At 50.7% G+C, this 23,170-nt stretch overlaps 1 protein-coding gene across 6 annotated transcripts in view; it reads left to right on the top strand.

Annotated features, from left to right (window-relative positions):
• The window catches only part of LARGE2 (LARGE xylosyl- and glucuronyltransferase 2), a 207,194-nt gene that overhangs the window by 156,409 nt on the left and 27,615 nt on the right, over nt 1–23,170 (top strand). For all 6 annotated transcript variants that reach the window (XR_011201291.1, XM_069221741.1, XM_069221740.1 and 3 more), the window contains 4 exons: nt 430–555; nt 2,278–2,433; nt 21,180–21,346; nt 22,088–22,366. Coding sequence is in view for 5 of the 6 variants with exons in the window: in XM_069221741.1 (XP_069077842.1) it covers nt 430–555; nt 2,278–2,433; nt 21,180–21,346; nt 22,088–22,366 (728 nt within the window). In the remaining variant the exon portion in view is untranslated. The remainder of the gene's footprint in view (nt 1–429; nt 556–2,277; nt 2,434–21,179; nt 21,347–22,087; nt 22,367–23,170) is intronic.

Raw genomic sequence — 23,170 nt, 5'->3', positions numbered from 1 at the left:
AGCTGACTGCTTAATTTATTAATAGTATTTATTTGCTACTAATTTAATTTTGCTGTTGCTGGTGTAGTCATGCATCACTCGGTAGGGCATAGGTATGGAAGCCACATGGATCAAGCTTAGACAAATTACCCGAAGCGATGCTCTCTGCTGAAAAGACTCCCTCCTGATGCTACGTTTGTTCTTTTCTAAGTCCCTTCCACCTCCATGGGAGCGCCCCTTTCATCTCATAGAGACAGAGGTTCCACCCTTGACCTCTAGAATCCTTGTAGAGCAGCACTTTGCTGGTTTACAGGGCCTTCTCAGGGTGGCTGTATCTGTCCGTGTGCCTTGAAGCACCTGTCTGTCCTTGCCCCTGCCTGCGTCTGCCTCGCTCACTGCATTCCTCCCAGATGTATCCCCTGATTGATTCCTCCCCCTGTTCTTTTTCAGGACATCTTCAATGCAGTCATCAAGCAGATGCCATCCTTGGTCTATCAACTCCCATGTTACTGGAATGTTCAGCTGTCGGACCACACGCGCTCGGAGATCTGCTACACCGAGGTGTCGGACCTCAAGGTGAGTCTGTAGTGTGACCGCTCCAGATTTAGACCTGAAGGCAAAAGGAGGGTTTCTAACAACTCTGTTTTGCCTAAACCTCAATTTAGAGTTCTGAGTTATCGTTATCACATGACCTGAAGTTAAGTGGGGGGTGGGATCTTGGTCTTCTGTAAATCGGCATGACTGGACGGGGAGTCTAAGGTGGTCTGACAAACGGATTACACCAAAACCTCAAGTGCTAGGCCCCTCGTAAACACATGCTCAGAAGATAAGGGCAGGGGTCTGATGTCTTGTAATCATGTAACCTCAAGGCTAGTGCAGAGTCTGGACTCTCGTGAACACATGCTCTGAAGGTGAGTGTAAGGGTCTGATGTCTTGTAGTTGTGTGACCTCAAGGCTAGTGCAGGGCCCGGCCTCTTGTGAACACATGCTCTGAAGGTGAGTGTAGGGGTCTGGTGTCTTGTAGTTGTGTGACCTCAATGCTAGTGCAGCACGTGGCATCTCGTGAACACATGCTCTGAAGGTGAGTGTAGGGGTCTGGTGTCTTGTAGTTGTGTGACCTCAAGGCTAGTGCAGGCCCCGGCCTCTTGTGAACACATGCTCTGAAGGTGAGTGTAGGGGTCTGGTGTCTTGTAGTTGTGTGACCTCAAGGCTAGTGCAGGGCCCGGCCTCTTGTGAACACATGCTCTGAAGGTGAGTGTAGGGGTCTGGTGTCTTGTAGTTGTGTGACCTCAAGGCTAGTGCAGGGCCCGGCCTTTTGTGAACACATGCTCTGAAGGTGAGTGTAGGGGTCTGGTGTCTTGTAGTTGTGTGACCTCAATGCTAGTGCAGCACGTGGCATCTCGTGAACACATGCTCTGAAGGTGAGTGTAGGGGTCTGGTGTCTTGTAGTTGTGTGACCTCAAGGCTAGTGCAGGCCCCGGCCTCTTGTGAACACATGCTCTGAAGGTGAGTGTAGGGGTCTGGTGTCTTGTAGTTGTGTGACCTCAAGGCTAGTGCAGGGCCCGGCCTCTTGTGAACACATGCTCTGAAGGTGAGTGTAGGGGTCTGGTGTCTTGTAGTTGTGTGACCTCCAGGCTAGTGCAGGGCCCGGCCTCTTGTGAACACATGTTCTAAAAGTGAGTGCAGGGACTCGGGTGGGGGGGGGCTCATGTTGGGATGATTTGTCCTCAGGACAGTGATTTCAAGATGTGACACCTGTGGGATAACTGGGAGCCTTTCACAGATCACTGGTAATAATAATGTGATTTGTAAAGCGCATAGCTACTCTTTGCGGAGTGTCCCAGCGCTAGGGTACTGACACAGTAGACGAGGGGTTACCCAGTCTGATGAAAAAGCTCACTCTAAACCAAAAAGTTATGTCTGTAACTTTTCCTGAATAGGCGTTTGGATAGGGCTTGCTGAAATTCCACAGGCAGGGAGCTAGGGGCTTTCGGAGCTAGGAGAGCAAAAGAACTGCCTCCTGCTCTGGCCTTTTTGAATTTCGGGATACCGTGCGGCTTCAGCTGGCCTCAACTTTCTAGTGAGCACATTGGGTTTCACCATTAGCTGAAGGTAATGAGGACCTTGGGTGGAAAGAGCCTTAGAGCTATAGCAGAGTGCTTTAAAGCTTTTTTCCAGCGCACCTCAGTCACGACCTAGTAGCCCGGCCCCCCATCTATAACAGCATCCTCACATACAGTTCTCACCCACAACTCTTCTCAGCCTCCTAATACACTTGTGATGCTCTTCCCTCCTTAGGTCATCCACTGGAACTCGCCTAGTAAACTGCATGTTAAGAACAAGCATGTGGAGCTCTTCCGGAACCTCTACCTCACCTTCCTGGAGTATGATGGGAATCTGTTGCGGAGAGAACTGTTCGGCTGCCCCAGCCCGGCCCAGCCAGAGAGCCTGAAGGTGAGAGGGCTTGATGTGAAAATTCACTCCGGGGAGGAAAGAACGTCTCTGCCGGAGGAGAGATGTTGTTACATCAAATGAAACCCACACTTCCTGGGGACTTGAGTAGTAGGTCAAAGCGTCCTGCTCATTCCCAACCCCGGGGATCAGAAGTTTTGTCATACAGGAGGTTTGACTGAGGGCAGTGGTCTTCAAACTTTGTCTAGATGTATTAAAACATTGCAGTTAAGTTTGGTTACTGTTTTAAAAAAATGCAATCAAATACACAATGCCAAACATACTATTCTTGTGAGGCCGGTCTTACTAACATGTAAAAGTATTCACAGCGTGGTGATTAGAATTGGGCGTCGGTTGGGGGTTTTGAGGAGTATTTGGAGTTCTTCCCTTTTGACACACACTCTATGTTTCGATATAAATAACAAAAGGTGTTAGTGGTGGCCCATTACAGAGGGGCTTACTGCTGATAATTTTCTTTCAGTTTAAAACAAAGCTCTGTTATCAGCGTGATGCCTCTCTTGGGCAGAGCCTGGCACCCTTGGGATCATATGGGGTCCTCTTAGGGGGGAGCGCCACCCAGTTTGAAGACCCCCGACTTAGGGCCTGATAACGATCTTGGCAGATGGAATACTCAGTCACAAGTGTTTCGGATATTTGGATATTCAGTCTGCTGTATTACAATTTCCCTAGCATATAATAGAACCGTAATACGACAGACGAGATATGTCATGTTGGCGATGGAGTAACCCCGTCTACCAAGATCGTAATCAAGCCCTCAGTTATTTTGTGCCATATTGAACTTTCAGAGGTTCTGGTTGAGACAAATTCTCCTGGTTCTGCTGTTGATCATGTCGCCTGCGTACACATGCAGCACTCCAGCTTCAGGTTTCATGGAGCAGCTACAATAAGGCGCAACCTGTGAAGAATCATTACTTTCTGTGCCTGGTACCTCTCTTTCTTCCACTTGAATTAATCATATCTGACTTCTCACACACATATTTCCTATCCTGTACCCGTCATCACATTCAGTAGACACTTCATGTTCACAGAACTAAGCCTTAATTTCATAGGCTTTGAAGAAAATTTGGACTTCTTTTTTTTTACCAGTAGGATGCCAGAGCCTACGGTTCATGCACAAGGTCTGCACTTCTTGTTCTGCACATCATAGTGCTTCATCGTACATGTGAATCAGAGATTCACATGTACTGTGCGTTGATCAGCCATGGAATGTTTGGTCTCAGCAAGATAATATCTTAGGAGCACCGGTCTAGGCTTGTATGAAATGATTCTCCGTGGAGGTTTAGTTGAAGCCCACACTGCACCATCTCCAGATTGTATTTTTTTTTCCCCGCTGTTCCACCAAAATCCGCGCCACTGTAATAATTATTGCAACAAGCAGTGGGAAACAGAGTTGAACTTTTATTGCAGGACCACCATTTTCAAGGGCCATTTTATCAAGTCAGGAGCTTGAAGAGGACATACGCCATTTTTTCCCAATTTGATGTTTCCAAGTATTTTTAGAGCTTAGATGAAGGTAGAAAATCAGTTTAAAGTTATGTCCCAAATGCAGAAACCATTTCCAGTGGTTTGACAAGCACAGGGTTTGTATTCACTTAGGATCTTGTTGATTCTAAAGAAGCCTCTTTTCATCTGTTTGTCGATATAAGCCTTGAGGCCTTTAATTAAGCTGCAGTGAATGGACACTCGCACATAAAAGAGGGGGTCTCCAAAGTCAAGGGACCCACGTTGGAGCATTCTCTTAAATGAGGATTGTATATTTCAGAGAAACTCCTCCCAAAGCCTCTGTGTTGAAGGTCCTCATCGCCAACCATCTGTAGCACAGAAGGTCCTTCCAAGCCTGGTGATATTCTAGTCAGCAAACTGAAGGGTTTAAGTCAAGTCTTTTGAATTCAATTCCTGGTCAGATTGTGACTTCTACAGGATCAGAGGGCAAGGGCAGTGTTTGGCACCATCAGCCAAGAAACAAACACTTATGTATCTCTGACCCTGAGCCCTGTATGAGGCAGAACACTACATGTCTGGAGGCTCGGAGGAGGAACCCTCAAGAAAAGTGAGCCTGAACCCTGATGTCACTAGTGGGCACTTCTAGAGGTCACAGGCTAGGGAGGTAGACAAGCGGTTCTATATGATATAAAATCCTTGGAAAGATAATTTTTGGTGCAGAGTATGTTTAGAACTGCAGCACCCTAAATAAATAAAATAAATGCGAAGGAGACCAATGCCTTTCCTTGGAGGAGGCTTCCTCATCAGAGAGCAAGTGCCCCAGCCGGCCCCTGCAATGTATGGAGACTTTACGAAAATCCCATAGTAAATATATGCAACAGACGTCCATGAGGTTCTAAGCTAAGCCATCTCTTTATCCAATATTTACCTTTGTTAGCAGTCATGTTGACGATTGTTTCCAGAACCCACGCCACAATTAGCAAAGTGGCAGCCACAATAAGGAAATGTACTCCTGCCCCATGAGATTACATTTAAAAATGTTTAAAAAGTTCAGTCAAAAACTGACAGAGGGGTAGCTCTTCTCCGGATCTGTGCAAGTTCTGGCTCGGAAAGAAAGGAAGTGACGTGTATATGTATACCACAATGTCCCTTCCGGCGTCCAACGCTGGTCTCGGAGCTGATTGACGCCACATTCAGGTGCACAGGGGTACTGAAAAATCTTCCTGATCCAGTATGTTGTCTGGGGAGAATTCAAAGGTAAGGAATCTGCTGCTAGATATAGTCTCTACCAGATACGATGTTACCGAAGATAAGTAACTTTATGACACAAGGTATCCTGCAGCAGGCTCAGCAATCACTTAAACCCAAGGGCACCTAGCAGAGCCCCACCAGAGAGTCAGAGCACAAGATTAGATATCCCAGGAAAAACGCCTCTTTGAAAGCATCACTTGTACTTAGTTTGGATAGCTCTGCTGCCTGCCCGGCCACGTGTGTTCCCCTGCCCGGCCACGTGTGTTCCCCTGCCCGGCCACGTGTGTTCCCCTGCCCGGCCACGTGTGTTCCCCTGCCCGGCCACGTGTGTTCCCCTGCCCGGCCACGTGTGTTCCCCTGCCCGGCCACGTGTGTTCCCCTGCCCGGCCACGTGTGTTCCCCTGCCCGGCCACGTGTGTTCCCCTGCCCGGCCACGTGTGTTCCCCTGCCCGGCCACGTGTGTTCCCCGACCCGGCCACGTGTGATCCCCTGCCTGGCCACATGTGATGATGGCCATGAAAGGGAAATGTTCATGAGCTGCCTGCAGCAGAGGAAGGAAGATGTACAGTGATACAAAGGTAAAACAATCTTAAATAAGCTGGTATCACAGCTGAGACACGCGGCAACAGATCACAATCAGCTTCCTACTGCAATGACAGACTGCAAAAGAATGTAGGGAATCCACTTGACGTAGTAAACACGCGATTTATTAGGCATGAACTTCTAAGAGCGAATGGGTGAAGCACTCGAGTTAAAAAGGTCACCTGCTATTGGGCAGACTTTGTAGTGCTAAGCCCGTCACAATGTCCCATAGTAGCAGCATCGTGCACCAAAGCATGCGCATAGTTATAGGACCACGCGTAAAGAGGACTTGGTCAAGGGGGCACTGTAGGGCCTTGCAAGGAAAGCCTGCTCCTCCCCCTGAAAACTCCATTTGCAAGGAAATCACTCCCACAGCACTTGGAGATGGTGACATTGGCTTACCTTCGTCATCTCCAGTCGAATGCTCGTAACTCATTTACCAAATCGCTCTTCCAGCTCCCATCATTCCGATGTCTCACTTCCCCAGGACAGAACGTCCGTGTCTTCAGCACTACAGACATCTTGCAGTACAGATTAATAATGTTCTTTTGTAAATATTTTTTAGTTTCAGTAATCTTGTATTTGCTTCTTAATAGTGCCCAGGAATGCTCTTCTTTTCTGCCTCACCGTAAAGTTTTCTCTCTCTTCGGGGACAGCCTTGTCGTTTGACCAAAGCTTGTAAGAAGTTTGGTGTCGAGGCCGGGAGTCTGAAGACTGAGGTTCTAATCCCTACTTCTTCCTTGTGTCATTGAGAATGAATCGAGTCATCTCCCCATCCCTCTGTTCTTTTGCCTGACAACATTTGGGTGGATTGGGGATCTGGTTGGTCCCAATGCTAAGCGCCTAGGAAAACAATTTGGGCGGTTGCTTGACAACCCTGTGAAGTGCCTTGAAAAAGGTTTCCTTCTATTCTTCCTCCTCTGGGGTTAAACTTGTTTATTTTGGAATTCATTTAGACTGGGAAAGGGTGAATAAATAGCACTTCCATTTAAATGTAATAGGTGTATATTTGATGCATGCAAGGTATTTTTTTTATGAATGTAGAGAGTGTTTGATTTTTCCTAAAGTCTTTTATTCAGTGGTGGGAAATGCAACAAAATGGTGGATGTTCACAGCTGTAGCTTTTGGGTGTCTGGTAAGGGGAACAGTCTGCACCACCATCACACAAGGAAAAACTGTATAGACCAGGAGTCTTCAAACTGGGGGGTGGGCACCAGGCTCTGCCCAAAAAAAGCATTATAAAGACAACAGTGCTTTAGTTTAAGCAGAAACATGTTATTGCATTTTTAAAAAGGTAACTGTACTTAACTGCAATGTTTAAATGAGTTTAGACATATTTGAACATTGGCATTTTTATCAAATAATTGTGAAAAAATCTGAGGGGGGCCACATTAAAACGTTTTAAGACCACTGGTTTAGACTGATATGCTTACAAATTGTATGTTACCCAGGCAGTCCTTCACACTAAATTTCTAGGCTGGTCCCAGCTATTAAATGTCTGTTTTTTTTTTTTTTTTATGGCAAAAACTCTGCTTTGGGCTGACATAAAAAAGTTTGCGTTTTGCATCTGAGGAGCAAGTGCATCTTCAAAAACACAAGAGTTGCATCTCGCCTGAGCCTCCTGGGAAATCACTGCACCTATTTGCAAGAACGAAGCTCATATCTTTAGTTGCACAATAGAAAAAATAGAAAAAAACTGTCTTTATTGAATGAACATTTTGTCTAGTGTTAAATCCTGCTGCCTCGCCCCGCGCTAGTTTTGGTAGAGTCCGTTACAGATGTCTGAATGTGGCGTCGATACGACTCCCATCACCTGTAACGTATCTGTTCGATGGCATCTGTCGCTGTAGATACGCATGTTCTGCAATAGCTCGCCATCTGGTGTTGGGCCGGAGTGTTACAAGTTGTTTTTCTTCGAAGAAGTCTTTCGAGTCACGGGACCGAGTGACTCCTCCTTTTGTCTCCATTGCGCATGGGCGTCGACTCCATCTTCGATTGTTTTTTTTCCGCCATCGGGTTCGGACGTGTTCCTGTCGCTCCGAGTTTCGTAACGAAAAATTAGCTAATTTCGGAAGATTTTCCGTCGGGATTGTTGCGTTCGGGATCGGCGTACTTAGATTTCACACCGCATCGAAGATCGAAGAGCTCCGGTGCCCTTCGGGGTAGTTTTTCGATCCTCCGTCGGGGCCTGGTCGGCCCAACCGCGTGCTGAACAACGCCGATGGAACGGACCCCGTTTCGTTTCTGCCCCAAATGCCACAATAAATACCCCTACACAGACCAACACTTGGTCTGCAACCTGTGCCTGTCACCTGAGCACAGCGAAGACACCTGCGAGGCCTGTCGTGCGTTCCGGTCCCGAAAAACACTCCGAGACCGTCGAGCCAGAAGACTGCAGATGGCGTCCGCACCGACAGCCCAACGGGAGTTCGAGGAACAGGAAGAAGAAGGTACCTTCTCGATCCAAGACTCAGACTCCGAAGGATTCGACGACACACAAACCGTGAGTAAGACGTCGAAAACCACACAAAGAAACATTTACAAGGCCCAGGGGACGCCACTGCCACCAGGCCATGGCTCCACCCATAAATTCGGTGACCGACCGTCGGCACCGAAAAAGGCCAAAACAGTGCCGAGATCGTCCGACTCCGGTCGAGACACCGGCACGCAGCCTTCTCGGGACCGAGAAAGTGCTGGAGACAAGCCTCGACACCGAGATGCCGGTGTGGACACGGCTCGACGCCGAGACAGCGGCACCGAAACAGATCGACGCCGAGAGGTTTCGGCCCCGAAAAGGAAAAAAGTCACCTCGGAGCCGAAAAAACACGCAGACAAAGTTTCGACGCCGAAACAAACTGCAAGCGACCCAGCTTCAGGCTCTTATACAGAAGAGCACTCGCTAACCTCCCAAATGCAAAAGCATAGGTTTGAGGAAGAGCTACAAGCAACTGATGTGGGCCATACGCAAAAGCGTATCTTCATTCAGCAGGGGACAGGAAAAATAAGCACCCTTCCCCCCATTAGGAGAAAGAGAAGGTTGGAGTTCCAGACGGAACAAGCACCACAACCAAAAGTGGTTAAAAGAATTACACCACCACCCTCTCCTCCGCCCGTGATTAACGTTTCACCAGCACAAACTCCATCTCACTCCCCAGCTCACACCACCATGAGCCAGGGTGACCAAGATCAGGACGCATGGGACCTATACGACGCCCCAGTGTCAGATAACAGCCCGGAGGCCTACCCTACAAAGCCATCTCCACCAGAAGACAGCACCGCGTACTCTCAGGTGGTGGCTAGAGCAGCACAATTTCATAACGTAAGCCTCCACTCAGAACAGGTCGAGGATGATTTCTTGTTCAACACACTCTCCTCCACCCACAGCTCCTACCAAAGCCTGCCTATGCTCCCTGGTATGCTCCGGCACGCAAAAGACATATTTAAGGAGCCGGTCAAAAGTAGGGCAATCACACCAAGGGTGGAAAAGAAGTATAAGCCGCCTCCTACGGACCCGGCTTTCATCACTACACAGCTGCCACCAGACTCTGTTGTTGTAGGAGCAGCTAGGAAAAGGGCCAACTCTCACACATCTGGAGATGCACCACCCCCAGATAAAGAAAGCCGCAAGTTCGATGCAGCTGGTAAAAGAGTCGCAGCACAAGCTGCAAACCAGTGGCGCATCGCGAACTCCCAGGCACTACTTGCGCGCTATGACAGAGCCCACTGGGACGAGATGCAACATCTCATTGAACATCTGCCCAAGGACTTCCAAAATAGGGCGAAACAAGTGGTTGAGGAGGGACAGACCATCTCCAACAACCAGATACGTTCCTCCATGGACGCTGCAGATACAGCTGCACGGACAATTAATACATCTGTAACTATCAGACGGCATGCATGGCTCCGAACGTCTGGATTTAAACCAGAGATTCAACAAGCAGTTCTCAATATGCCTTTTAATGAAAAAGAACTGTTCGGTCCACAAGTGGACACAGCGATTGAGAAACTCAAAAAAGATACGGACACTGCCAAAGCCATGGGCGCACTCTACTCCCCGCAGAGCAGAGGGAATTACAGCACATTCCGTAAAACGCCCTTTCGAGGGGGGTTTCGGGGTCAAAGCACACAAGCCAGCACCTCACAAGCAACACCGTCCACTTACCAGGGACAGTATAGAGGAGGTTTTCGGGGACAATATAGAGGAGGGCAATTCCCTAGAAATAGAGGGAGATTTCAAAGCCCCAAAACCCCTACTACTAAACAATGACTCACATGTCACTCACCCCCTCCACACAACACCAGTGGGGGGAAGAATAGGTCATTATTACAAAGCATGGGAGGAAATCACTACAGACACTTGGGTTCTAGCAATTATCCAACATGGTTATTGCATAGAATTTCTACAATTCCCTCCAAACATACCACCAAAAGCACAAAATTTAACGACACACCATTCCAATCTCCTGGAGATAGAAGTGCAGGCACTATTGCAAAAGAATGCAATCGAATTAGTGCCAAACACACAAATAAACACAGGAGTTTACTCACTGTACTTTCTGATACCAAAGAAGGACAAAACGCTGAGACCAATCCTAGACCTCAGAGTAGTGAACACTTTCATCAAATCAGACCACTTCCACATGGTCACACTACAAGAAGTATTGCCATTGCTAAAACTACACGATTACATGGCAACTTTAGACCTCAAGGATGCTTATTTCCATATACCAATACACCCATCGCACAGGAAATACCTAAGGTTTGTATTCAAAGGAATACATTACCAATTCAAGGTACTGCCTTTCGGATTAACAACCGCACCAAGAGTCTTTACCAAATGTCTAGCGGTAGTCGCTGCACACATAAGAAGGCAGCAAATACATGTGTTCCCATATTTGGACGACTGGCTAATCAAGGCCCATTCGTTCATACAGTGCTCAAATCACACAAATCAGATCATACAAACCCTCTTCAAACTCGGGTTCACCGTCAATTTCACAAAATCCAAAATTCGGCCACGCAAGGTACAACAATACCTGGGAGCCATAATAGACACATCAAAGGGAGTAGCCACTCCAAGTCCACAAAGAATTCAAAATTTCAACACCATCATACAACGCATGTATCCAACACAAAAAATACAGGCAAAGATGGTATTACAACTCCTAGGCATGATGTCATCATGCATAGCCATTGTCCCAAACGCAAGACTGCACATGAGGCCCTTACAACAATGCCTAGCATCACAGTGGTCTCAAGCACAGGGTCACCTTCTAGATCTGGTGTTAATAGACCGCCAAACTTACCTCTCGCTTCTGTGGTGGAACAACATAAATTTAAACAAGGGGCGGCCTTTCCAAGACCCAGTGCCACAATACGTAATAACAACAGATGCTTCCATGACAGGGTGGGGAGCACACCTCGATCAACACAGCATACAAGGACAATGGAACGTACATCAAACAAAACTGCATATCAATCACCTAGAACTTCTAGCAGTTTTTCAAGCACTAAAAGCTTTCCAACCAATAATAGTTCACAAATACATTCTCGTCAAAACAGACAACATGACAACAATGTATTATCTAAACAAGCAGGGAGGGACGCACTCCACGCAGTTAAGCCTGCTAGCACAAAAAATTTGGCATTGGGCAATTCACAACCAAATTCGCCTAATTGCACAGTTTATACCAGGGATACAAAATCAACTCGCAGACAATCTCTCTCGAGATCACCAACAGGTCCACGAATGGGAAATTCACCCCCAAATTCTGAACACTTATTTCAAACTCTGGGGAACACCTCAGATAGACTTGTTTGCGACAAGGGAGAACGCAAAATGCCAAAACTTCGCATCCAGGTACCCACACAAACAATCCCAAGGCAATGCCCTATGGATGAACTGGTCAGGGATATTTGCTTACGCTTTTCCTCCTCTCCCTCTCCTTCCTTACCTGGTAAACAAACTCAGTCAAAGCAAACTCAAACTCATATTGATAGCACCAACTTGGGCAAGGCAACCCTGGTACACAACGCTGCTAGACCTATCAGTGGTACCCTGCATCAAATTGCCCAACAGGCCAGATCTGTTGACACAGCACAACCAAAAGATCAGACACCCAGATCCAGCATCGCTGAATCTAGCAATCTGGCTCCTGAAATCCTAGAATTCGGGCACTTACAACTTACCCAAGAATGTATGGAAGTCATAAAACAAGCAAGAAGGCCATCCACCAGGCACTGCTATGCAAGTAAATGGAAGAGGTTTGTTTGCTACTGCCATATTAATCAAATACAACCATTACACACAACTCCAGAATATGTAGTGGGTTACTTGCTTCACTTACAAAAATCTAACCTAGCTTTCTCTTCCATTAAGATTCACCTTGCAGCAATATCTGCATACCTGCAGACTACCTATTCAACTTCCCTATATAAAATACCAGTCATTAAAGCATTCATGGAGGGCCTTAGGAGAATTATACCACCAAGAACACCACCTGTTCCTTCATGGAACCTAAATGTTGTCCTAACTAGACTTATGGGTCCACCTTTTGAACCCATGCACTCCTGCGACATACAGTTCCTAACCTGGAAGGTGGCATTTCTCATCGCCATTACTTCCCTGAGAAGAGTAAGCGAGATTCAGGCGTTTACTATACAGGAACCTTTTATACAACTACACAAAAATAAAGTCGTCCTAAGGACCAATCCTAAATTTTTGCCAAAGGTTATTTCACCGTTCCATCTAAATCAAACAGTGGAACTTCCAGTGTTCTTTCCACAGCCAGATACCGTAGCTGAAAGGGCACTACATACATTAGATGTCAAAAGAGCATTGATGTATTACATTGACAGAACAAAAAACATCAGAAAGACTAAACAACTCTTTATTGCATTTCAAAAACCTCATGCAGGAAACCCAATTTCAAAACAAGGTATAGCCAGATGGATAGTTAAATGCATCCAAATCTGCTACCTTAAAGCTAAACGACAGCTGCCCATTACACCAAGGGCACACTCAACCAGAAAGAAAGGTGCTACCATGGCCTTTCTAGGAAACATCCCAATGCAAGAAATATGTAAGGCAGCCACATGGTCTACGCCTCACACATTCACCAAGCACTACTGTGTAGACGTGTTATCCGCACAACAAGCCACAGTAGGTCAAGCCGTATTAAGAACATTATTTCAGACTACTTCCACTCCTACAGGCTGATCCACCGCTTTTGGGGAAATAACTGCTTACTAGTCTATGCAGAACATGCGTATCTACAGCGACAGATGCCATCGAACTGAAAATGTCACTTACCCAGTGTACATCTGTTCGTGGCATCAGTCGCAGTAGATTCGCATGTGCCCACCCGCCTCCCCGGGAGCCTGTAGCAGTTTGGAAGTTACCTTCAATTATTTATATATGTATCATCTCAACCTTAAATAGGTGCATACTTAGTCACTCCATTGCATGGGCACTATTACTACAATTCAACTCCTACCTCACCCTCTGCGGGGAAAAACAATCGAAGATGGAGTCGACGCCCATGCGCAATGGAGACAAAAGGAGGAGTCACTCGGTCCCGTGACTCGAAAGACTTCTTCGAAGAAAAACAACTTGTAACACTCCGGCCCAACACCAGATGGCGAGCTATTGCAGAACATGCGAATCTACTGCGACTGATGCCACGAACAGATGTACACTGGGTAAGTGACATTTTCATTCCTTATCGCCCTGTGTCACTGCCCATTCCCACAAGTAACTGATTCACTATTCTTGTCTGTTTATTTTCCCTTTTGTCCTTTATGTGCTTCCCTTGTCATTCCAGTCTGTCCTCACTTCCTCCGGTGTATCTCTGTCCATGCTCCTCCTGTATATCTCGGGCTTCCTCCTGAGTATCTCTGACCCAGCGTATCTTGTGTGCCTGTGACCTCCCTTGTCCTGTGTATCTATACCCCGCAAATCTGTTCCTCCCTTCCCCTGCATATTTCTGGCTTGACCTCTTGTGTATTTCTGCTCTTCTCCGGTGCCTGTCTGTCCTCTCATGTGTTTCTTTTCACATCCTCATCCCTTCCTCCTCTGCCCCCTCCTCCTGCACATCTCTTAACCCTCCTGTGTATAATTCTGCCTCCTCCACTTCTGTAGTTGTACCGCCGTCCTCCTTTGTATTTCTGCCTTTAACCTGTGCATATGTGTTACCTTCTGTGTTCGTCTTCCTTTCACCCTGTTTACCACTGACCCCCCTCCTGTGCACCTCTGTTCCCCTCCTGTGCACTTCTGAGCCCCCTCTTGTGCACCTCTGTGCCCTCCTGTGTACCACTGTCCCCTTCCTCCTGAGCACCAATGTACCTTTCCTGTCCACATCTGTCCACCCAACTGTGCACCTTTGTCCCCCTCCTGTGTACCACCATCCCTTTCCTCCTGTGTACCGCTGTCCCCTTTCCTCCTGTGTACCGCTGTCCCCTTTCCTCCTGTGTACCGCTGTCCCCTTTCCTCCTGTGTACCGCTGTCCCCTTTCCTCCTGTGTACCGCTGTCCCCTTTCCTCCTGTGTACCGCTGTCCCCTTTCCTCCTGTGTACCGCTGTCCCCTTTCCTCCTGTGTACCGCTGTCCCCTTTCCTCCTGTGTACCGCTGTCCCCTTTCCTCCTGTGTACCGCTGTCCCCTTTCCTCCTGTGTACCGCTGTCCCCTTTCCTCCTGTGTACCGCTGTCCCCTTTCCTCCTGTGTACCGCTGTCCCCTTTCCTCCTGTGTACCCCTGTCCCCTTTCCTCCTGTGTACCCCCCTGTTCCTTTCCTCCTGTGTACCACCGTCCCCTTCCCCCTATGTACCTCTGTCCCCTTTCCTCGGCACCTCACCCCCCCTCCTTCCTGGGCACCTCATCCTCCCCCTTTCCTCCTGTGTACCCCGGTCCCTTTCCTCCTGTGTACCCCGGTCCCTTTCCTCCTGTGTACCCCGGTCCCTTTCCTCCTGTGTACCCCGGTCCCTTTCCTCCTGTGTACCCCGGTCCCTTTCCTCCTGTGTACCCCGGTCCCCTGCCTCCCCTGTGCACCTCTGTCCCCTGTGCACCTCTGTCCCCTGCCTCCCCTGTGCACCTCTGTCCCCTGCCTCCCCTGTGCACCTCTGTCCCCCGCCTCCCCTGTGCACCTCTGTCCCGCCTCCCCTGTGCACCTCTGTCCCCCGCCTCCCCTGTGCACCTCTGTCCCCCGCCTCCCCTGTGCACCTCTGTCCCCCGCCTCCCCTGTGCACCTCTGTCCCCCGCCTCCCCTGTGCACCTCTGTCCCCCGCCTCCCCTGTGCACCTCTGTCCCCCGCCTCCCCTGTGCACCTCTGTCCCCGCCTCCCCTGTGCACCTCTGTCCCCCGTCTCCCCTGTGCACCTCTGTCCCCCGTCTCCCCTGTGCACCTCTGTCCCCCGTCTCCCCTGTGCACCTCTGTCCCCCGTCTCCCCTGTGCACCTCTGTCCCCCGTCTCCCCTGTGCACCTCTGTCCCCCGTCTCCCCTGTTCACCTCTGTCCCCCTCCTCCTGTGCACCTCTGTCCCCCTCCTCCTGTGCACCTCGCCCCCCTCCTGTGCACCCCGCCCCCCTCACTCCTGTGCACCCCTGCCTCCTGTGCACCCCTGTCTCCTGGCTCCCACGCACCTCACCCCCCCCCCCCCCTCCTGTGTACCTCTGCTCCTTCCTCCTGTGCACCCCGTCCCTTTCCTCCTGTGCACCTATCTCCTTCCTCCTGTGCACCTCTGTCCCCTTCCTGTGCTTTTCCTCCCCCCTCTTTCTGTGCACCTGTGCCCCTTCTGTCGATGTTCCGACATTGTTGTGTTCCTCTTCTCTTAACCCTGTTTATCTCTTCCCCTCCTCTTGTGCACCACTGTCCCCCTCCTGTGTATGTGCTCCTCTCCTGTGCATCTCTGTCCCCTTTCTGTGCACTTCTGTCTCCTCCATCCTCTGCACCTCCATCCTCCCTCCTGTGCACCTCTGTTCCAGCTCCTGTGTTCCACTGTCCCCCCAACTCTGCACTTCAGCCCCCCCTCCAATGTACCTCTGCTCCCCTCCAATGTACCTCTGTCCTCCCTCCTCCTGTGCACCTCTGCCCCCGTCCTGTGCACATCAGCCTGTCCCCTCCTGTGCCTCACTCTCCCTCCTGTGAAACTCACTCTCCCTCCTGTGAAACTCACTCTCCCTCCTGTGCATCCCTGTCCCCTGCCTCCTGTGCACCCCGTCCCCTGCCTCCTGTGCAACTGTCCCCTTTCCTCCTGTGCATTTACCCCCAACCTCCTGTGCATCTCTGTTCTGCTCCTCCATATCTGCCCTATCCTGTCCCCTTTCCCAGTGTACCTTTGCACCTCCCCACTTGTGTATCTCTGTTTTCCTTCTGTGTATCCCACTGTATCTGTCCTCTCTTGTCTTTTCTTCTCGACTTGTGCATTTCCACCAGCTTCTGCTTGTGTGTTTGTGTCTCTCCTGCTGCCCCTTCTGCAGTGTATGTCTCTTCTTCCCTTCCTCGTGCGTTCACCCTCCTTGGAGTATTTCTGATCCCCGTGTGCTCCTCTACGCCGCCTCCTTTGTACCTCTGGATGCCTCTTGTGTATCTATCCCTCCCCTATCATTTAAATCCCTCTCCTCCTCCTTTGAATCCCTCTCCCCTCCTTTTGAACTCTTCTCCCCTCCTTTGAACCCCTCTCTCCTTCTTTGAAGCCCCCTGAATCCCTCTCCCCTCCTCTCCTTTGAATCCCTCTCCCCTCCTTTGAATCCCTCTCCCCTCCTTTGATTCCCACTTGTATCCCTCTCCCCCTCCTTTGTATCCCTCTCCCCCTCCTTTGTATCCCTCTCCCCCTCCTTTGTATCCCTCTCCCCCTCCTTTGTATCCCTCTCCCCCTCCTTTGTATCCCTCTCCCCCTCCTTTGTATCCCTCTCCCCCTCCTTTGTATCCCTCTCCCCCTCCTTTGTATCCCTCTCCCCCTCCTTTGTATCCCTCTCCCCCTCCTTTGTATCCCTCTCCCCCTCCTTTGTATCCCTCTCTCCCCTCCTTTGTATCCCTCTCTCCCCTCCTTTGAATCTCTCTCCCCTCCTTTGAATCTCTCTCCCCTCCTTTGAATCTCTCTCCCCTCCTTTGAATCTCTCTCCCCTCCTTTGAATCTCTCTCCCCTCCTTTGAATCTCTCTCCCCTCCTTTGAATCTCTCTCCCCTCCTTTGAATCTCTCTCCCCTCCTTTGAATCTCTCTCCCCTCCTTTGAATCTCTCTCCCCTCCTTTGAATCTCTCTCCCCTCCTTTGAATCTCTCTCCCCTCCTTTGAATCTCTCTCCCCTCCTTTGAATCTCTCTCCCCTCCTTTGAATCTCTCTCCCCTCCTTTGAATCTCTCTCCCCTCCTTTGAATCTCTCTCCCCTCCTTTGAATCTCTCTCCCCTCCTTTGAATCTCTCTCCCCTCCCCTCCTTTGAATCTCTCCCCCCTCCCCTCCTTTGAATCTCTCTCCCCCCTCCCCTCCTTTGAATCTCTCTCCCCCCTCCCCTCCTTTGAATCTCTCTCCCCCCTCCCCTCCTTTGAATCTCTCTCCCCCTCCCCTCCTTTGAATCTCTCTCCCCCCTCCCCTCCTTTGAATATCTCTCTCCCCTCCCCTCCTTTGAATATCTCTCTCCCCTCCCCTCCTTTGAATATCTCTCTCCCCTCCCCTCCTTTGAATATCTCTCTCCCCTCCCCTCCTTTGAATATCTCTCTCCCCTCCCCTCCTTTGAATATCTCTCTCCCCTCCCCTCCTTTGAATATCTCTCTCCCCTCCCCTCCTTTGAATATCTCTCTCCCCTCCCCTCCTTTGAATATCTCTCTCCCCTCCCCTCCTTTGAATATCTCTCTCCCCTCCCCTCCTTTGAATATCTCTCTCCCCTCCCCTCCTTTGAATATCTCTCTCCCCTCCCCTCCTTTGAATATCTCTCTCCCCTCCCCTCCTTTGAATATCTCTCTCCCCTCCCCTCCTTTGAATCCCTCTCCCCTCCCCTCCTTTGAATCCCTCTCCCCTCCCCTCCTTTGAATCCCTCTCCCCTCCCCTCCTTTGAATCCCTCTCCCCTCCCCTCCTTTGAATCCCTCTCCCCTCCCCTCCTTTGAATCCCTCTCCCCTCCCCTCCTTTGAATCCCTCTCCCCTCCCCTCCTTTGAATCCCTCTCCCCTCCCCTCCTTTGAATCCCTCTCCCCTCCCCTCCTTTGAATCCCTCTCCCCTCCCCTCCTTTGAATCTCTCTCCCCTCCTTTGAATCTCTCTCCCCTCCTTTGAATCTCTCTCCCCTCCTTTGAATCTCTCTCCCCTCCTTTGAATCTCTCTCCCCTCCTTTGAATCTCTCTCCCCTCCTTTGAATCTCTCTCCCCTCCCCTCCTTTGAATCTCTCCCCCCTCCCCTCCTTTGAATCTCTCTCCCCCCTCCCCTCCTTTGAATCTCTCTCCCCCCTCCCCTCCTTTGAATCTCTCTCCCCCTCCCCTCCTTTGAATCTCTCTCCCCCCTCCCCTCCTTTGAATATCTCTCTCCCCTCCCCTCCTTTGAATATCTCTCTCCCCTCCCCTCCTTTGAATATCTCTCTCCCCTCCCCTCCTTTGAATATCTCTCTCCCCTCCCCTCCTTTGAATATCTCTCTCCCCTCCCCTCCTTTGAATATCTCTCTCCCCTCCCCTCCTTTGAATATCTCTCTCCCCTCCCCTCCTTTGAATATCTCTCTCCCCTCCCCTCCTTTGAATATCTCTCTCCCCTCCCCTCCTTTGAATATCTCTCTCCCCTCCCCTCCTTTGAATATCTCTCTCCCCTCCCCTCCTTTGAATATCTCTCTCCCCTCCCCTCCTTTGAATATCTCTCTCCCCTCCCCTCCTTTGAATCCCTCTCCCCTCCCCTCCTTTGAATCCCTCTCCCCTCCCCTCCTTTGAATCCCTCTCCCCTCCCCTCCTTTGAATCCCTCTCCCCTCCCCTCCTTTGAATCCCTCTCCCCTCCCCTCCTTTGAATCCCTCTCCCCTCCCCTCCTTTGAATCCCTCTCCCCTCCCCTCCTTTGAATCCCTCTCCCCTCCCCTCCTTTGAATCCCTCTCCCCTCCCCTCCTTTGAATCCCTCTCCCCTCCCCTCCTTTGAATCCCTCTCCCCTCCCCTCCTTTGAATCCCTCTCCCCTCCCCTCCTTTGAATCTCTCTCCCCTCCTTTGAATCTCTCTCCCCTCCTTTGAATCTCTCTCCCCTCCTTTGAATCTCTCTCCCCTCCTTTGAATCTCTCTCCCCTCCTTTGAATCTCTCTCCCCTCCTTTGAATCTCTCTCCCCTCCTTTGAATCCCTCTCCCCTCCTTTGAATCTCTCTCCCCTCCCCTCCTTTGAATCTCTCTCCCCTCCCCTCCTTTGAATCTCTCTCCCCTCCCCTCCTTTGAATCTCTCTCTCCCCTCCCCTCCTTTGAATATCTCTCTCCCCTCCCCTCCTTTGAATATCTCTCTCCCCTCCCCTCCTTTGAATATCTCTCTCCCCTCCCCTCCTTTGAATATCTCTCTCCCCTCCCCTCCTTTGAATATCTCTCTCCCCTCCCCTCCTTTGAATCCCTCTCCCCTCCCCTCCTTTGAATCCCTCTCCCCTCCCCTCCTTTGAATCCCTCTCCCCTCCCCTCCTTTGAATCCCTCTCCCCTCCCCTCCTTTGAATCCCTCTCCCCTCCCCTCCTTTGAATCCCTCTCCCCTCCCCTCCTTTGAATCCCTCTCCCCTCCCCTCCTTTGAATCCCTCTCCCCTCCCCTCCTTTGAATCCCTCTCCCCTCCCCTCCTTTGAATCTCCCTCCCCTCCCCTCCTTTGAATCTCCCTCTCTCCATCTCTCTCCCCCTCCCCTCCTTTGAATCTCTCTCCCCCTCCCCTCCTTTGAATCTCTCTCCCCCTCCCCTCCTTTGAATCTCTCCCCCTCCCCTCCTTTGAATCTCTCTCCCCCTCCCCTCCTTTGAATCTCTCTCCCCCTCCCCTCCTTTGAATCTCTCTCCCCCTCCCCTCCTTTGAATCCCTCTCCCCTCCTCTCCTTTGAATCCCTCTCCCCTCCTCTCCTTTGAATCCCTCTCCCCTCCTCTCCTTTGAATCCCTCTCCCCTCCTCTCCTTTGAATCCCTCTCCCCTCCTCTCCTTTGAATCCCTCTCCCCTCCTCTCCTTTGAATCCCTCTCCCCTCCTCTCCTTTGAATCCCTCTCCCCTCCTCTCCTTTGAATCCCTCTCCCCTCCTCTCCTTTGAATCCCTCTCCCCTCCTCTCCTTTGAATCCCTCTCCCCTTCTCTGAATCCCTCTCCCCTTCTCTGAATCCCCCTCCCCTCCCCTGAATCCCTCTCCCCTCCCGTCCCCTGAATCCCTCTCCCCTCCCCTCCTTTGAATCCCTCTCCCCTCCCCTCCCCTCCTTTGAATCCCTCTCCCCTCCCCTCCCCTCCTTTGAATCCCTCTCCCCTCCCCTCCCCTCCTTTGAATCCCTCTCCCCTCCCCTTCTTTGAATCCCTCTCCCCTCCCCTCCCCTCCTTTGAATCCCTCTCCCCTCCCCTCCTTTGAATCCCTCTCCCCTCCCCTCCTCTGAATCCCTCTCCCCTCCCCTCCTCTGAATCCCTCTCCCCTCCTCTGAATCCCTCTCCCCTCCTCTGAATCCCTCTCCCCTCCTCTGAATCCCTCTCCCCTCCTCTGAATCCCTCTCCCCTTCTCTGAATCCCTCTCCCCTTCTCTGAATCCCTCTCCCCTTCTCTGAATCCCTCCCCCCTCCCCTCCTTTGAATCCCTCTCCCGTCCCCTCCTTTGAATCCCTCTCCCGTCCCCTCCTTTGAATCCCTCTCCCCCTCCCCTCCTTTGAATCTCTCTCCCCCTCCCCTCCTTTGAATCTCTCTCCCCCTCCCCTCCTTTGAATCTCTCTCCCCCTCCCCTCCTTTGAATCTCTCTCCCCCTCCCCTCCTTTGAATCTCTCTCCCCCTCCCCTCCTTTGAATCTCTCTCCCCCTCCCCTCCTTTGAATCTCTCTCCCCCTCCCCTCCTTTGAATCTCTCTCCCCCTCCCCTCCTTTGAATCTCTCTCCCCCTCCCCTCCTTTGAATCCCTCTCCCCCTCCCCTCCTTTGAATCCCTCTCCCCCTCCCCTCCTTTGAATCCCTCTCCCCCTCCCCTCCTTTGAATCTCTCTCCCCCTCCCCTCCTTTGAATCTCTCTCCCCCTCCCCTCCTTTGAATCTCTCTCCCCCTCCCCTCCTTTGAATCTCTCTCCCCCTCCCCTCCTTTGAATCCCTCTCCCCTTCTCGGAATCCCTCTCCCCTTCTCGGAATCCCTCTCCCCTCCTCTCCTTTGAATCCCGCTCCCCTCCTCTCCTTTGAATCCCGCTCCCCTCCTCTCCTTTGAATCCCGCTCCTCTCCTCTCCTTTGAATCCCGCTCCTCTCCTCTCCTTTGAATCCCTCTCCCCTTCTCTGAATCCCTCTCCCCTCCTTTGATTATTGTTATATCTCTTTTGCAGCTGCAGCAAGCCTTGGAGGCACTTGATGAAGATGACGAGTGCTATGACCTCCGACGGGAGCGCGTTGCGGCACACCGTATCCACCTTTGGTTCCTGCAGTGTGACACCTACATCCCTACCACTGACGGAGCAGATGTGACGCTCGTGGCCCAGCTTTCTATGGACAGGTCTCTGATGCTTATATTCGAATGCACTGAACACAGGGAGGTCCTATCTTGTCAGGCAGGAACAAGTCATTGATCTGGTGCAGCATCAGTATAGTAAACCCTGCTCTCTGCCAACAGTGTGACCTTGGGCTGGTCCCTTTCAATTAGTTTAATCAGTGGGTCACATCTCAGAAAACGATTATAGGTGCAACACTGTGGCCGTGATGAACTCGCTGGTGCAGGGTTGCCTTGGGGTGCTTTGGCAAAGCCCAGTGTGTTTTTGTGCATTAGTTCTGAAGTGTCAGAAGTTGCAGCAGCTCACAGTTGAAGTGCATTGGCACCGTGTTCTGTCAGGAGTTGATCATTAAGCGGGTATTCTGGAGTAGGGCACCAACAGTCGTTGGTGGATCTCGGCGCTGCAACAAGCAGAGCTGGACGGGATGAAGTTATCGAGCGGCAGGTAAATTGAGTGCATGATCTCTTTTTGGCATCTTTCTCTCTTTCTAGGCATGGAGCACTCTTGTGGCAGTGGCTCCCGATTCACCCATCTCACTTGTGCCACAGACCGCCTTACCCTCTAACGTGGTCCATGCATTAGTCGTCTTGTACCACAGACTGTCCAATCCTCTCCACCTCCCTTGCACATGCAACGAGCTCTCTTCACCCACAATCATTCCTTCCTTCTCCCTCATGCACTCCTCCTCTTTTACTCCAGGTGGCCCGTGTGGTCCTCTTGACTGTCTCCTCTCTTGCCCTTTGCAGGTTACAGATGCTGGAAGCCATCTGCAAGCACTGGGAGGGCCCCATCAGCCTGGCACTGTACATGTCCGATGCCGAGGCTCAACAGTTCCTGCGCTACGCCGAAGCCTCAGAAGTGCTGCAGAACCGCAAGAACATTGGTTACCATGTGGTTTACAAAGAGGGCCAGTTCTACCCGGTCAACCTGCTACGAAATGTGGCACTGAGCCACGTGGCCACACCTTATGTCTTCCTGACCGATATAGACTTTCTGCCTATGTATGGCCTCTACGAATATCTCAGGTGCGACCCTGCAATAACGACGACCTTGTTTGGGTTCCGCGTTCAGGATCCTTAAAGGACGGAAGGGCTTAGAGTGGAGAGGGTGGAAAGTAGCAACTGGTGTAGTAGTGGTGAGAACGGGTTGTCTGCATTAGGTGTTTAATACATTGGCTTGCCCTAACCTTCTGTCACCTGGTGGGGATGTCTCTGCAGTGGATATTCTAACTTGTAGACTTCACTGGGTGTGCTGCCTACATATTGCCCCAAATGATGTCAGCTGGTAAGTCATTCCTAATGGCCACCAGTTCAGATTTATCACAAGTGTCTGATAGCTTCTTGCTGCCTAAAAGGTAATTAAGAACATCTTGTGTGAAGACCCACAAGCCATGTACACAACCAAGGCTAGATGTGGGCTAAGGACTGCTCACACCCCAGGGGAGAGCTGCGGTGTGAGAGGGGGTGCAGTGTGTTTATCACCAGCTGTAGCATTGTGAACAGATGTGCTCACCACAGCAGAACCAGCTGGTTGGGTACGTGAGACAATCGGTTGTGGTAATGAATCTGCGTCAGCTGTACATTTGAGGGGTGTAAGTTTGAGGTGTGGACATTGTTCACTCTTGTGCTGAACGATGAGCAGTGAAGACGGACAAACATTACACAAATGTACATACGTACTCTTCCAGTGTGATATCAGTCCGAAAGGGGGCTTGGGCTGGTGAGTGGCACCCAAAGGGGTATTCATCGTCCACAGCGAACTCCCAGTAGGAAAGATGTCGCCCCTTTGCATGTTCAGTCTACAGACTTCAGAAATATGCAGAGTAGAGG

The sequence above is a fragment of the Pleurodeles waltl genome, chromosome 3_1 (genome assembly GCF_031143425.1).
Source record: "Pleurodeles waltl isolate 20211129_DDA chromosome 3_1, aPleWal1.hap1.20221129, whole genome shotgun sequence".
Lineage (NCBI taxonomy): Eukaryota > Metazoa > Chordata > Amphibia > Caudata > Salamandridae > Pleurodeles > Pleurodeles waltl.
The sequence above is the reverse complement of the archived record's forward strand: the minus strand, read 5'-3'. Positions and strand labels throughout refer to the sequence as shown.